At 46.1% G+C, this 16,426-nt stretch overlaps 1 protein-coding gene across 1 annotated transcript in view; it reads left to right on the top strand.

Annotated features, from left to right (window-relative positions):
• Positions 1–16,426, top strand: part of LOC132384378 (NACHT, LRR and PYD domains-containing protein 3-like) — a 53,028-nt gene that overhangs the window by 15,218 nt on the left and 21,384 nt on the right. Inside the window, exons 4-5 of the mRNA XM_059955483.1 lie at positions 10,980–11,270; positions 13,884–14,044. Coding sequence (XP_059811466.1) covers positions 10,980–11,270; positions 13,884–14,044 — 452 coding nt within the window. The remainder of the gene's footprint in view (positions 1–10,979; positions 11,271–13,883; positions 14,045–16,426) is intronic.

Below are 16,426 nucleotides of genomic sequence, written 5' to 3'. Positions count from 1 at the left end.
GTTGGGGAGTTATTTCGACCTCTCTGACTGTTCCTACCATATCTACACTTACCATTATTTTAATGCAATTGTTATCTTCTGATATCCACACCTCTGGCGTGATTTTCCTTCACACTGTTAGGGTTTCTTACTCTTAAGTAAGGGTCCGAAGTCTTTAGACTGATATCCCTTGTTTACCAACAATGTTACGTGGGGCGCAGCCTCCGGTATCCTGTACCATTTTTCTAAAAAGATGTTCCACTTAACTTGTAAAGCTGCCCCTTGCTTTCCAATTATCACAGCCTCCCCTTCCAGGTGCTGTTGGGTGCATACCTCCAGATGCCATCTCTCCTCTAACTCCCTGTTCTGAGTCTTGTCAAAAATCACTGTACAATGTAACTCAGATTTGGGCATTACAGCCCTGGGTAATATAGCCTGCACACCCTTTTTCCATTCCTCCCAGGTTTCCTGAATCTGATCTGTGATGTCTCCTATCCAAAAGACATTAGCCTTCTTGTCTTCTCGCACTATCAATTGAGCCCCTGCTCTTTCCACACTCAGCCCATTTCTGGTGCATTCTAATTTTAATTCCAGTTTCAATAAGGCATCTCTGCCTAACAAATTAATCGGAGTTCCTTTAAATACTAGCACCGGCAAAACAATTCCTTTATTTCCCATTCTCAACCGCACTGGAGCCATGCACTGTGTCAACTGTGTTTTCCCCGAGAACCCTACCGTCTTAATAAACTTTCCTGACATGGGAAGGTGAAGGGCATACTGTGGCTGTACACAAGTGTACGTGGCTCCAGTATCTATCATCATTGGTGTCAGTTGCCCCTCCAACACAACCCAAACAATGGGTTCCCCATCCGCCTCCCTTGTTATCATTGGGTAATGTCCCTTCTCACTCGAGTTCTCGGGTAATACCTCGCATAGGGGTTCACAGGTCCGCTTGGGCCTGTGGGGGCTGGTCCTTGACTAAAATTTAGTTCCCTTCCCATCGGTTCCTGCTGGTGTGTGACAGGCTGTAGTGTAAATGGACAATCTCTTCTCATGTGACCTGGCTGATTACACTCCCAGCACAATCTCTCTACCTCTCTTTCCCCCTGTCTCCTCACTGGTCCCCTCTGCACATAGATCCTCTGTCCCCCTCCTTGGGATTTCTAGTCCTGTCTGGGCTGTTTGAATATAGTCTGTTCCTGATAGGGTATTTGTGGGAATACTCCCCCAAAGACGATTATTGGCATGAGGTTTTCCAGCCCTTGTCTTACAGTATGATTGGTCCCTCCATATAGCAGTGCTTTGTCCAGTTCGATGGCTGTACTCGGACCGGTGGTTGCTGGCAGCATCTTTTTGTTTTTCTCTTTTTCCTTCTTTTTGAGCTCTTCGAGCTGCATTTGTATTAACTCTCTTTGCACCTCTTCCTGCTGCTCAGCCAACCTTTGTTTGTCTTTCCGGTATTTCTCGACCACATGGACTACGTGGTCTCTAAATTCTTGTGGGGTCTTTGACGTTAACCCAACCACTTCCTCCAGTTTGGATTTTACTTGTGGAGGCATTGCATCCAAAATGCCATGTCGGAACAGTGAGGTCATAAATAAGCTATTCTCCACCTCTTGCTCAGTCTCCAGTCTCCACCTTTTCAATTGGTTTTCTACATCGGCTGCTGGGTTTTCAGTGTCTCCCAGTGGATCCCCTTTTAAGGCTTTGGGGTCTACTTTGGGTGGATAAAGCTTTCTGAGGGCCTGCCATACCCTCTGCCTCACTCTGTCAAACCCATCTCCATCAGTTCTTGGGTCGTTTGAGTTTACTATGCCAGCCATTTCCATTAGTTCGTTAAATTTGGAGTTTCCCATCAACCTTATCAACAGTGTCTTCAAATCTCCCATAGCCAATAATCGTCCCGCTGTTTCTTCTTCAAAGGCTGTAATCCATTTCCCTGCTCCTTCATGTAGATTGGGCAGAGTGTTTTTCAGCCCTTCTAGGTCCTGGGATCCCCAAGGGATATACTGCACTTGTCCTGATCCTTTTACTAACAACGGCATCATTCTTCCTCCTTCTTCCCACCTGCCCTGGCTCTCCTCCTCACCTGACTCCCCACCTGTCTCAGGGTATGTCTTTACTGCCTCCCACATAAATGTCTCCGGGGTTCTCTTCTTCCCTCGGTCTCCTTGTGGAGTCCTTTCTTTCTGTCTTGATTCAATACTTGGTTAGCCCCTGGAGTATTTTTCGCATCTCTTCTGGCAACCCCCTCTCAGTAACATATCTGGCTCTCTCTCTACTTCCGCAAGTCGCTCCTCTACCGCCTCCTTCTGCTCTTCTGGGCTTCTGCCTCCTACCTCTTCCCCACAAATTCTCACATCCTCTCTCTCTCTCCACTTAACTCTTGCTCCTCCAATGAGTCACCTTCTTTTCTAGTCTATTTCTATGGTATAACCGATACTCCTCGTATTCCTTTTCCTCTCAAGTATTTCATCCGTTCAATCTCTTCTCCCATTTCTCTCTGTGCCTGTTCCACCTTTATCCTTTCTGCCTGTATCTCCTTCCATATCGCCGCTTTTTCCTTCTCGTATTGTTTTTTTATTCCTCATTATCCCAAACTTGTACTTCTCCCTGCATGTTTACTGTCCCCGTCAGCAGGGGGCACTGCTTAGGGGTTCCTTCCTCATTATAGGGAGGGGGCTTTTCTGTTTCTGTCGCATCCAGGTACGGAGCCGAAGCTAGCTTCTCACTGTACCCTCCTCTCTCTCTAACAGGCTGTTTTTCCAGCACCTGAGTGTCTTCCTCGCTTGTAATTAATATTCTACCTGTCCTCCTCAGCCTTTCTCCCTCCATTCTGAAGAGTTTTAGCACTTCCATTTCTCGTTCTCTTTTTTGCCCTCTTTTCTTAGATTTATCTTTTGGTTTGTAATTTTTAATTAGTCCCTCCATTTCTTCGCACAAACTTACATCAAACGTTCCTTCTCATGGCCACTTTGTGACCAGGTTATTGGTTCTTTTTTACCATTTTTCTGAAGTTTTTGTGATCTCATATTTAATTAACGGGAATTTTTTGCTCAGAATCTCTACTGCCGTTCCTTTACCTGTCACGTTATTCTCTCTTTTTAAGGTATTTCAGAGATTCACAGTTCGTTTACTGGATAATATTATTTACTCTATGCCTAGTCTATTGTCTATCTACCAGTGCTTTAAACTATATATTGGACTGTCCTTGTTTCCTATTCTGTTCTGCCCGTGCAGACCTCTATTCAGAGCGGTACCCACAGAACTTGCTCTTTGCACCTCGTCTGTTCAGACCCTTATCCCTTAAGGCGGTATCCACGAGGATTTTCTACTCTAATTCTATTCTATTTTCCTTTCCCTGCCCGTTCAGCCCTTCGTTTCATACAAAATGGTACCCACAGGGATTTACCAACACCATGTGGACTTTTTCTTAACTTATTAACTTATTTGTACTTACCTTCACTGCAGTGTTCTTGATCAATCCTCTGAGCCTCCTCTGTTAACCCCCAATTCTGCCAGATTCTTTGGACCGGAGAGACACTTCGGCAGTGGCTCCACACTTCTGAAAGTCCAAGACCTCCCCAAAGCCAACAGAATTCTTAGTCCAAATTGTCGCAAAAAGCGTTTACTTTTTGTTCGGGTGCACCCTTTATTCTGTTAGCCTTGTGGGGGTCCCTAGAGGACTGGGAAGCGTCCTCGATCTGCCATTTCCTTTCCGCGGGTCTCTTTCCGGTCCTGCCACAGTCGCCAATTTTGTCGTGGTTTCTCGTGCCCCACAAATGACTAGGAGACGCAGAAGATTCTTCAAGAAGGGTTAAACTTTAATTTGCAAATCAAAGCTGAGACAGTCATTGAGCTAGTTGCTGATTGCCCACCGATCCCCGGACACAGCATTTTTTATATCAATCTCCTGGTCCAGTTTCACACCTACCACAAGTACGTCCCATTGACTTAATCATGTTCTCATCTACATCTCTTAGCTACCTCTCATTAACACACCATTGTCTTTTACATTCCTAAGATTTCATTCTGGATACATGCATAGCAAGCTGACTACATAGTTTTGGTTACACAGCAAATAATACAACTTTTATACTCCATAATATTTTTATACTCCAATACAATGAGGACAATTCAATATAGTAGTTACTGTCAGGATGATTCAGGAGGGGCGAGGGACAGTAGTTACAGTGAGGGTGATTCACGTGGAGCAAGGGACAGCAGTTACAGTCAGGACAATTCAGGGTGGCTGACAGTAGCTACGGTCAGGATCATACAAGAGGGGCAAGGGTCAGTAGTCAGAGTCAGGACAATTCAGGAGGGGTGAGGGACTGTAGTTAGAGGCAGAAGAATACGGGGCGAAGGTCTGTAGTTACAGACAGCATGATTCAGGTGGGACGAGGGTCATTTGTTACAGTCTGGACGATTCAGGTTGGATGAAGCACAGTAGTTACAGTCAGGACAATTCAGGGTGGCTGACAGTAGCTATGGTCGGGTTCATACAGGAGGGGCGATAAACTGTAGTTAGGGGCAGGAGAATTCGGTGTGAAGGTCTGTAGTTACTGACTGCATGATTCAGAAGGGGCGAGGGACAGTGGTTACAGTCAGGACAATTCAGGAGGGGCGAGGGACAATACAGTCAGGATGATTCAGGAGGGGCGAGGGACAATAGTTACAGTCAGGATGTTGCAAGAGGGGCGAGTGAATGCAATTACAGGCAGGTTAATTTGGGGCGAGGCATAGTAGTTACAGTCAGGAGGGATGAGGGACAGTTGTTACAGTGAGGACAATTCAGAATAGTAGATACTGTCAGGAAAATTCAGGAGAGGCGAGGGGCAGTTGTTACAGTCAGGACAACTCAGGATGGATGAGGGACAGTAGTTATACTCAGGATAATTGAGGAGAGGTGAGGGGCAGTAGTTACAGTCAGGCCAATTCTAGAGGGGTTAGGGACAGTGGTTATAGAAAGGGCGATTCAGCAGGTGTGAGGGTCACTTGTCCAGACCATTCAGGAGCGATGCGGGACATTATCTACAGTCAGGTTGATTCAGGAGGGATGAGGCACAGTAGTTACAGTCAGGACAATTCAGGGTGGCTGACAGTAGCTACGGTCAGGATCATAAAAGAGGGGCAAGGGTCACTAGTTATAGTAAGGATGATTCAGGAGGGGCAAGGGACTGTAGTCAGAGTCCGGAGAATTCAGGAGAGGTGAGGGACTGTAGTTAGAGACAGGAGAAGGTCTGTATTTACAGACAGCATGATTCAGGTGGGACGAGGGCCATTTGTTACAGTCTGGACGATTCAGGTTGGATGAGGCACAGTAGTTACAGTCAGGACAATTCAGGGCGACGGACAGTAGCTATGGTCGGGTTCATACAGGAGCGGCGATGGACAATAGTTACAGTCAGGTTGATTCAGAAGGGGTGAGAACAGCAGGGACTGTCAGGATGATTCAGGAGGTGTCAGCGACAGCAGTTACAGTGAGGACGATTCAGGATAGTAGTTACTGTCAGAAAAACTCAGGAGAGGCGAGGGACAGTAGTTACTGTCAGGAAGAATCAGGAGTGGTGACGTAGAGTAGCTATACTCAGGACGATTCTGGAGGGGTGAGGGACGGTGTTTATAGTAAGGATGATATAAAGGAGGATAGAAGCTAGCCAAGAATATAAAGGATGATGGTAAAAGCTTCTTTAGATATGTGAAGAGGAAAATATTAGTTAAGACCGAAGTTGGGCCCTTGAAGACAGAAACGGGTGAATTTATTATGGGGAACAAGGAAATGGCAGACGAGTTGAACAGGTATTTTGGATCTGTCTTCACCAGGGAAGACACAAACAATCTCCCAAATGTAATAGCGGCCAGAGGACCTAGGGTAACGGAAGAACTGAAGGAAATTCACATTAGGCAGAAAATGGTGTGGGATAGACTAATGGGACTGAAGGCTGATAAATCCCCAGGGCCTGATGGTCTGCATCTCAGGGTACTTAAGGAGGTGGCTGTAGAAATCGTGGACATATTGGAAGTTTTCCAATGTTCTATAGATTCAGGATCAGTTCCTGAGGATTGGAGGGTAGCTAATGTTATCCCGCTTTTTAAGAAAGGAGGGAGAGAGAAAACAGGGTATTATAGACCAGTTAGCCTGACATCAGTGGTGGGGAAGATGCTGGAGTCAATTATAAAAGATGAAATAGCAGCACATTTGGATAGCGGTGACTGGATTGGTCTGAGTCAGCATGGATTTATGAAGGGGATTTATGGTTGACTAATATTCTGGAATTTTTTGAGGATGTAACTATGAAACTGGGAGGAATTCAGGAGGAAATCCTGAACCTGGACTTTCAGAAAGCCTTTGATAAGGTCACACATAGGAGATTAGTGGGCAAAATTAGAGCACATGGTATTGGGGGTAGGGTACTGAAATTGATAGAAAATTGGTTGGCAGACAGGAAACAAAAAGTAGGGATTAACGAGTCCTTTTCAGAATGGCAGGCAGTGACTAGTGGGGTACCACAAGGCTCAGTGCTGGGTCCGCAGCTATTTACAATATACATTAATGATTTAGATGAAGGGATTAAAAGTAACATTAGCAAATTTACAGACGACACAAAACTGGGTGGCAGTGTGAGATATGAGGAGGATGTTAGGAGAATGCAGGGTGGCTTGGACAGTGGGCAGGGTGAGTGGGCAGACGCATGGCAGATGCAGTTTAATGTGGATAAATGTGAGGTTATCCACTTTGGTGGCAAGAACAGGAAGGCAGATTACTATCTGACTGGCGTCGTTAGGAAAAGGGGAAGTACAACGAGATCTAGGTGTTCTTGTACATTAGTCACTGAAAGTAAGCATGCAGGTACAGCAGGCAATGAAATAAGATAATGGGCTGTAGGCCTTCATAACAAGGGAAGTTGAGTACAGGAGCAAAGAGGTCCTTCTGCAGTTGTACAGGACCCGGGTGAGACCACACCTGGAGTATTGTGTTCAGTTTTGGTCTTCAAATTTGAGGAAGAACATTCATGTTATTGAGGGAGTGCAGCGTAGGTTCACGAGGTTGATTCCCAGGATGGCGGGACTTTCATATGTTGAAAGATTGGAGCGACTGGGCTTGTATACACTGGAATTTAGAAGGATGAGAGGGGATCTGATTGAAACATATATGATTATTAAGGGATTGGACACGCTAGAGGCAGGAAACATGTTCCCGATGTTGGGGAAGTCCAGAACCAGAGGCCACGGTTTAAGAATAAGGGGTAGGCCATTTAGAACAGAGTTCAGGAAAAACTTTTTCACCCAGAGAGTTGTGGATCTATGGAATGCTATGGAATCTATGGAATATGGATTAGCTGAAGGGAATCTGCAATTTGGCTCATCACGGGAAGATGGTGAGAACACGGGAGCCTCGATACTAAAGAAAGGCTGGAGGGTAGTGTCCCGACAAAATGTGATCCAGCGCAGAGCAAACTCACTCCTGTGGTAAAGGACTCGGATCAGGGCCATGGATGTGACCCATCCGAGGCGATGATTTATCACGTCAGATGTTCATTAAACAGTGGAATGTCAAGCCTCGACTGAGACGCCGCCTTGTTGGGTTAGGGGGTCGCAGAGGAGGCTGGAATTGGTGGTCGAAATGAGTACAGTTCACAAGAAGATTTGGGGCAAGAGCAAGGAGTGGTTGTGGGGCAGGTGGGAGCTGGGTGTGTAGTAATGGTTCGCAGTATTCCTGACGTTTCTCTGAGGAAGTGTGACTGCCTGGATCGTGTGTTCTGGAGGAAACGTGGCACCAGGGTGGTAGAGGTTTTCCAGCATGTGCATCAGAAGAAATATTTCACCCAGGCAGAGAATGCTTCCAGGCTGTGAGCTGCTGGCTACATAGCCACCGCTGATTGTTCGTCCTATGTCTTCTGCTTGGTGCAAGTGTCATCAGAATAGACAAGGTTAGAGGGGGAAGAGGCAAGTGTTTCCGTGAAAGACGACGTAAACAACTGCAGTACATTTTATAGCGAGGCCACCGATGGCCATTGTGCTGGGGAGAGAAAGAGAAAGTTGAAAATGAGCGGCGCCAAGAGGACGGGCCGAGCACCCTCGATCTGTTTTGTCCTGGTCGTGCCTTCACTGCAGATTTCTCATTCTGGCCTCAAGCCCAGTCGGTTGTTTGCTAATTCCAGAGTCGGGCAAGGACTGGAAAGAATATACTTTGCAAATCCATGTCAACAACTCCGGGGTAGAAAATTACAGAAAGCCATAGCCCTCAAAGATAAAATTCCTTCTTGCCTGTTGGGAAGAAGGGAAACCTTATTCTGGGAAAAAAGGGCCCTCAATGTGGGAGGGGCATAATTATGTCTCTCCTGAAGAGTCGCCTGACTGCTTCAAGGCTCGGGAATTGTGTGAGCCAGGGAGGGTGGGACTAGGAGGATTCGGCAGAGTGGCTCAGAGAGGGGAGGCCCCGGTCTGTGACACGGAGGGTTCAATCCTGCTCCTTTAGAGACGCTGGATGTTTCCCTTCATTTGTGAAGGGGGATTGTAGGATTCTCCATGGCTGACTCCCAGCAGTGTATAGGGACAAGAAAAGTCCAGGTCCCCGATGGGGATTCTGTGGATGCGCTGGGAGGAAGTGCAGGGTCCCGGTCCAAGATGGATTCATGTTTGGACAGTGTTTGATCTGGGATGGACATAGCCTGGAGATCATCTGTCCCATTGTATCCGACTGTGTGGGTCCTCACAAGGCATTGTTTTCCTTCTTGTGTGACGGTCTTTTGCTCCTGTTTTTGTTGTTTTGTACAGCCCCCCAGGACTGTAGAACGCCTGTCACCATGAAGTCTGAATGCACCAGCTGGAGCGGAGGCTCAGGGACCTTAACATCAAGGGAACACAGAGATTTGTGCAGGTTCTGCAAAGTGTAACTGTCCTGCAGGGTCTGGATATATTGCAAACAGCCGGGTTACACAAAGCAAGAGAGAAGAGGGCTGGAGCTGTTCTCAGAGAGGTGACATTCACAGGGGTAGTGCAATCCCACATGGAGGGGTGAAGGAGCTGTGTCAGACACCACTGACGTTACTTTTCATTTACACAAAGACCGATTGAGGAGAAAGAGAACTGGATGAATGGAGTGAGTGAGCAGCAGGAGGACACACAGTGAACTGTGACATTGAGCGGGTCAGCGACGGTGAAACGGGAGCCATCTTGATGGGGTTGTCTGTCTCTAGGAAATGCAGTCTACTCAAGGGATGTACGAGGGAAAGGAGTAGGCCATTCAGTCTGAGGGGTTGAATGTGAGAAATACTTCAATCAGGATTTGTACAGTACATTGTAAATGTGAAAAGCAGAGCAGATGTGATCTCGTGAGCAGAGTTTGCTTCTCCATAGACTCAGCAAGACAATTCAAGCTGCGACATGCAGAACAAAGTGAACTCCTGCTCCAAGAACAGGAGTTATAACTGATTCTGACATGACAGACACAATATTGTAAACAGAAAGCAAAGTGAAAGGGGAAAATCACAGAACTTTCTCCATTTGCCAGGCGAGTTGCCAAGCACTAGCCCGAGAGCTCACACCTTTCCGGACCAGAGTGAGGTACAACAGGGTTGGTCAGAGGGTGAATATGGTCGACTGCGGTGAATGTTTTTGAACTGAGTGTTATGTGGTACATGAGCTCTGGTTAGCTTTCAGTCCCATGACAGGTCATACCATGCAGACAGTCGCCTTTGCCAACCACCAGTCAATCTGTACCGATACATTTACCACACTTTGATCTTTAGCCTGGCCTGCACTCCAATCTTAATCCTCATCCCGATGCTTTGAAAATATCGAGAGGACCTGCCTCTTGGGGTAGTGTGTGGCAGGGTACAATCACTCCCGAGTTTCCCTGCTCCTCACCTTAAACACCCTGTCATTCTAGACACCTCTGCCAAGGGGAAAATTTATTTTCATTATCTCTCTCCCCCCACCATCATTATATTATCTCCTTCAGTGACATTTCCACTCAGTTCCATCTGCACTGAGGATCAGAGATTTTGACATGGGGAATGTAGGTCCAGAGGATGGGCAGACTGTGTCCCTGGGAGGATGGGTCCTGGGAATCAGAAGATGTCTGAGCTGAAGTGTGTTGGTCTCTGGAATCGTATTGTGTGTGTGCCGGGAGATTGGTTTGAGGCGAAGGGCTGTGATTCCCATGGTTGGTTTGTGCAGCATGTGTCATGGACAGAAGAGCATAAGAACCAGCAGGAGTCAGCCATCTGACCCATCGAGCCTGCTCCACTGTTCAATAAGATCATGGCTGATCTGGCCATGGACTCAACTCCACCTCCCTGCCTTTTCCCCATTATCCTTAATTTCCCAACTTTGCAAAAATCGATCCAACCTTGTGTCTGTGTCATGAGAAGGGTAGGTCCCAACATTCAGACAATGTGTGATCAGGGAATATTTTCCTTTGTGGAGGTTAATGACTATAAAGAGTGTTTTGAATGTACCAATGAATACTAGTAGAGCAATTTATGGCCAGAACCTTCCTGACAGCAGTGAAGCTCCCCCCTGGGAAGTTTTCATGTTTTATTGTGTTACTAACAGAATGACAGTGGATTTAATTTGGCTTTTTCTGACACGGATCAACAGAAAGCGACTCTTGTGTCAAAGTGAAAACAGATTTCTACAAAGTGATCGAAATGAATTACAAAAGAATAAAACATGAAAACTTCCGTCGGGGGTGGGGGAATGTGAATACTTCTTAAAGGCTCTGTATCACAATCCTCTGCAGTAGTGTCAGAAATTTCCCCTGGTCAGATGCGGTGTAATTTGTAAAGAGCACAGCTCTGTCAGTTCTGCTGTGTTCTCTGTGACTGGGTGTGAGCAGTCACCTGCTTATCCAGACAAGTGGTGAGTTGACAGTCCCCCTTGAAAGTCGATTAACTCAAAAATGTTGCAGCCACTCATTCTGAAACTGGTGTGCTCTGTTCTGAATTGGCCTACTCTAAACACCAATTTGTGATGTAATTTATTTTTCATAGGTGGGAAATGCACTGCGAAATGGAAACAGAAATTGAAGGGACCTCTGCTATCGGACTCATCACGGGAAAATGATCAGACCTCGGGAGTCCCAATATCAGTGGAGGGCTATGTTGAGGGCTGTGACCCATTGGAATGTGATATCACTGAAGAGGAGAGGGAACAGGAACACCCCAGAGGCTCTGAGGTCGGAAACTCGGTCAAGAGTCATGGAACCAGCCTGTGTGAGGCGACCAGCTGTCACGTCAGAGGTTCATTAAACAAGGAATCATTAGGTCTGGACCAAGATGGAGGTGAATAAAGTGATGGGGGGAGACTGGTGGTGAGAATGGGGTGAAAGAGTGGGATGCCTCGTTGGAATATGGAGAAGGGTGAAGCAGCAAAGTGCAATTCATGACATATCGTGGGTGGCAGAACGTAGTAGGGGTGGGTTTTGCATGTGGGAGAGGGAAACAAAACAGATCTCATTGAAACCTACTAAATGTTGAAAGAACGAGATAGGGTGGATACGGAGATGGGACATCCAGAATTACAGGGCACAGCCTCAAAATTGAAGGGTGACCCTTCAGAACAGAGGTATGGAGGATTTTTTCCCTCCTGGGTGGGCAATTCCAACTAGTTGTGATCATCAAAGACAAAATTCCTTCTAACTTGCTGTAGATCTGGGAATGTTCGTTCTGAACTATTGCTCGTCACTGTGAAATACCACTGAGGAGAAATGTTTTCTCAGGGCCACAGAATCACATCTACACCTACTGTCCCCGGACCAGTTTTATTCTCATGTGTGATGATGATTTTCCCTGTCATCTCATCCTCCCACTCACGAATACACTGGCAGCAATTTGCTGTGGCCAATTACCGTAACTCAACAATCCCCCCAGATTTTGGAATATGGGAGGAAGCAACCTCTCGATGCCTATGGAGTCACCGAGAGAGTTGCAAACCGCGCACACAGAGGACGGTAGAGTTCAGGATTGAACCTGGGTTGTTGACAGAATCTCTATTAACAGTTCCATTGGCTCCCAGGTATATTTCAATACTACTAAAAATGTTGATAAATTTGATCCTTTTTCCTGTCTTTCCTCTCTGGATAAAGTAGAACATAGAAATCTATAGCACGTTACAGGCCCTGCGGCCCACAATGTTGTGCTGACCATGTAACCTACTCCAGAAACTGCCTAGGATTACCCTAGCACACAGCCCGTTATTTTTCTAAGCTCCATGTACCTGTCTGAGAGTCCCTATTGTATCCGCTTCCATCAGAGTTGCTTGTAGTGTATTCCACACACCCACCACTCTCTGTTTGGAAAAAGTTACCTCTGACATCCCCTCTGTACCTACTCCCAAACATATTAAAAATACGTCCCCATGTGTTAGCCATTTCAGCCCTAGGAAAAAGCCTCTGATTATCCACATGATCAATAACCTCGTGCAACCACCTGACAACGCCTAACTCAATTTATCTGTAGGTATCCCTCTGTTGGCAACTTCCTCTTAATTGACCATAACTCTATAAGACATAGGAGCAGAATTACGCCATTCAGCCCATCTGAGTCTGCTCCACCATTCTATCATGGCTGATCCCGGATCCCACTCAACCCCATATCCTTTGATGCCCTGACCAGTCATGAAACTATGTACTTCTGCCTGTAATATACCCATGGACATGGCCTCTCCCGCAGTCTGTGGCAAAGCATTCCACAGATTTGCTGTTCTGCGGCTAATAAGATCCCTTGCCACTGTTCTGAAAGGTCGACGCTCAATTTGGAGGTTGTGTCCTCTAGTTCTGGATATCCCCGCCACAGGAAACATCCTCTCTACATCCACCCTGTCTCGTCCTTTCAACATTCAGAAGGTTTCAAAGGCCTCTCTTTATATCAGTGACTTGGTGGTTTGAAATCAGAATTACCCTGGCCACTGAAGGCAGGGAAGTGGTGAAGGATTGTTAATTTAACTGGATGCCTGAGCTTCCACAAGAACCATTGTTGGAGCCGGTTTTGACTGTAATGTGATTTTTGGGATAAATGGAGATGATCTGGTATTAATGAAATCATTTTCCCCGCACTATTACCAGAAACTGAGATGCAGGCACAGGTACACTGGGGACTGGAAACTTTTGATGTGTTTTGAAGGGATGGGGCATTGAAGGCTGATCCAGCAGCTAATCATCCATCTGTATTTATCCATAAGAAGCTGGTGGTGAGCCGTTGCCTTGAACTGCTGCAGCCCCTGACATATGGGGTAGGAGAGAGATCCTTTGGCTTTGAAGACAAATCCCAGCCTGTCTCTCCATGCTTTTGGTCGAGCTCATGGGTTTGGATGTTTTCTCTGTGAGTGAACAACTGTGTCTCAGGTTTTGCATTATATCAAGCTCCTTGAGTGAAGCTTCACTCAATGAGGAAAGCGATATTCCATTATCCTATCTATCCCTACTTGCCTTTGGCCTTAACGGTCACGTACTTACAAATACCGATTACAACTGTGTTTCACAGTAAACACAGCCTCAGACACAGGTTAGTAAAATGACAGATTCCACCAGAGGCACCTCCTTATATATCCTCTCCAGTGTGCAGGGCATGGGCGAGGCTTAATGCGTGATCTGAATTCCCTGATCCTGATTGGTCAGTTTGAATTGACCCTGTTCTGATTGGTTGATTGATCTGATTCCATCATTCTGACTGGAGATGAGGTATATTTTGACTAGTTTCCTCATGACAGTGGAAACATTGCTGAACGAATCGACAAAACATCAGTGCAGAGCACTGGGGAAGAATCGTCTGCTGGGCTGGCATTGAGGGTTAGATGCTGTTCCTGTTGTGCTTATATTTTTTTTCTCAGTTGTGTTTGGATAAATATTTAATTTCCATTTCTTTCTGGGCTTGTGTTTGGTTTATTTATATTCACAGATCCAAAGACTGAAATCCTTTGGTCTCACTTTGACAATTACCAACTGTTTCAGTTGACAAATTTCTATAGAGAAAGACTGAAATCTGCAATTGAAGAACGGATTGAAGAATTTGGCTTAATTTTGAAAGAGGAGGGACATTTCAGTGGACAGGAGCACAAGGTGAGTGGAAGAACAGGGTGAGTTCTGGTTAATCTAACATCGTGGAACTGATGGCTTCAGTTTGAAGAGAGACCAAGGTCACTTGTGGCCGATTAACTGCACTTTGACAACTCCTACTCAATCGTCAACCACACTTTGCACGAAGCGAACTATTCAGCCCCTGTTACTGTGAGCTGCTGTGAAGTTACAGCTTATCATTATGAATTTTTATGCAGCTACTGATCCAATAGAAACTGTGTTTACTGCTTAAGAACATTTTTTTACAGACTTAAATACCAGTTACAGCTGTCAAGCCAACTCAAGTCACTTGTATTGTCATTTCGACTATAACTGCTGGTACAGTACATAGTAAAAATGAGACAACGTTTTTCAGGACCATGGTGTTTACATGACACAGTACAAAAACTGGACTGAACTACGTAAAAAAAACAACACACAGAAAGCTATACTAGACTACAGACCTACACAAGACTGTATAAAATGCACAAAAACAGTGCAAGCATTACAATAAATAATAAACAGGACAATAGGGCAAGGTGTCAGTCCAGGCTCTGGTATTGAGGAGTCTGATAGCTTGGGGGAAGAAACTGTTTCATAGTTTGGTCGTGCAAGCCAGAATGGTTCAGAGCCTTTTTCCAGACGGCAGGAGGGAGAATAGATTGTATGAGGGATGCATGGGGTCCTTCATAATGCTGTTTGCTTTGCGGATGCAGCGTGTAGTGTAAATATCCGTGATGGCGGGAAGAGAGACCCCGATGATCTTCTCAGCTGACCTCACTATCCGCTGCAGGTCTTGCGATCTGAGATGGTGCAATTTCCAAACCAGGCAGTGATGCAGCTGCTCAAGATACTCTCAATACAACCCCTGTAGAATGTGATGAGGATGGGGGATGGGAGATGGACTTTCCTTAGCCTTCGCAGAAAGTAGAGACACTGCTGGGCTTTCTTTGCTATGGAGCTGCTGTTGTGGGACCAGGTGAGATTCTCCACCAGGTGAACACCAAGAAATTTGGTGCTCTTTACGATCTCTACCAAGGAGCTGTCGATGTTCAGCGGGGAGTGGTCGCTCCGTGCCCTCCCCAAGTCAACAACCATCTCTTTTGTTTTGTTCACATTAAGAGACAGGTTGTTGGCTCTGCACCAGTCCGTTAGCCGCTGCACCTCCTCTCTGTAAGCTGACTCGTCGTTCTTGCTGATGGGACCCACCACGGTTGTGTCATCGGCGAACTTGATGTGATTCGAGCTGTGTGTTGCAGCACAGTCATGGGTCAGCAGAGTGAACAGCAGTGGACTGAGCACACAGCACTGGGTTGACCCTGCACAGGGTTCTTCTCACATCGGCCATGGTGAGGCACTGCACCTGGTCATTTGTAGGAGAGGTGGACTTCCTCGCCGCCACGTCATTTTCCGCCTAAAACCGGGCGTAGAAGTTACTCAGCGCATTTGGGAGGGAGGTATCACCCGCACAGTCAGGTGATGTTGTCCTATAGTTGGTGATGTCCTGGATGCCCTTCCACATGCGCTGCGTGTCGCCGCTGTCCTGGTAGTGGCTGTCATGAACATCCTTGCCTTGTCTGGGTATCGCTGCTGGCCTTGGTTCCTGAGCTTGAACAGGAGGAGCTATTTCAAGTCCCTAAGGATCTAATATGGTCCTCATATCCACGCAGTCACAAAGAAGGCAAGACAGTGACTAGAGTTCATTCAGATTTTGAAGACATTTGGTACGTCAACAAATATACTGAGAAACTTCTATAGATGTACTGTGGAGAGCATTCTGACAGGCTGCATAACTGTCTGGTATGGGGGGGCAGGGAGTGGGGGGCTACTGCACAGGGCCGAAAGAAGCTGCAGAGGGTTGTAAATCTAGTCAGCTCCATCTTGTGTACTACCCAACAAAGTACCCAGGACATCTTCAAGGAGCAGAGTCTCAGAAAGGCAGCGTCGATTATTAAGGACCTCCAGCACCCAGGGCATGTCCTTTCAACACAGTTACCATCAGGTAGGAGGTACAGAAGTCTGAACGCACACACTCAGGAATTCAGGAACTGCTTCTTTCCCAACTGATTCCTAAATGGACATTGAATGCTTGGATACTACCTCACTTTTTAAATCTATAATATTTCTCTATTTTGCATGATTTTAATCTATTTAGTATATGTAAACTCTAAATTGATTTACTTAATCATCATTATTATTATTATTGTTATTATTTTTCTTCTTCGATATTATGTGTTGCATTGAACTGCTGCTGCTAAGTTAATGAATTTCATGACACATGCCAGTGATAATAAACCTGATTCTGATTCTCAAGGTCAGGTTTTGAGTGGCCGTGTTAAGTTCAGTAAATGTATACGTCTGCACTCTGCTTCCATCAGTATATTG

Source organism: Hypanus sabinus, chromosome 32, assembly GCF_030144855.1.
Source record: "Hypanus sabinus isolate sHypSab1 chromosome 32, sHypSab1.hap1, whole genome shotgun sequence".
Classification (NCBI taxonomy): Eukaryota; Metazoa; Chordata; class Chondrichthyes; order Myliobatiformes; family Dasyatidae; genus Hypanus; species Hypanus sabinus.
This window is presented reverse-complemented; position numbering and strand designations above follow the sequence as displayed.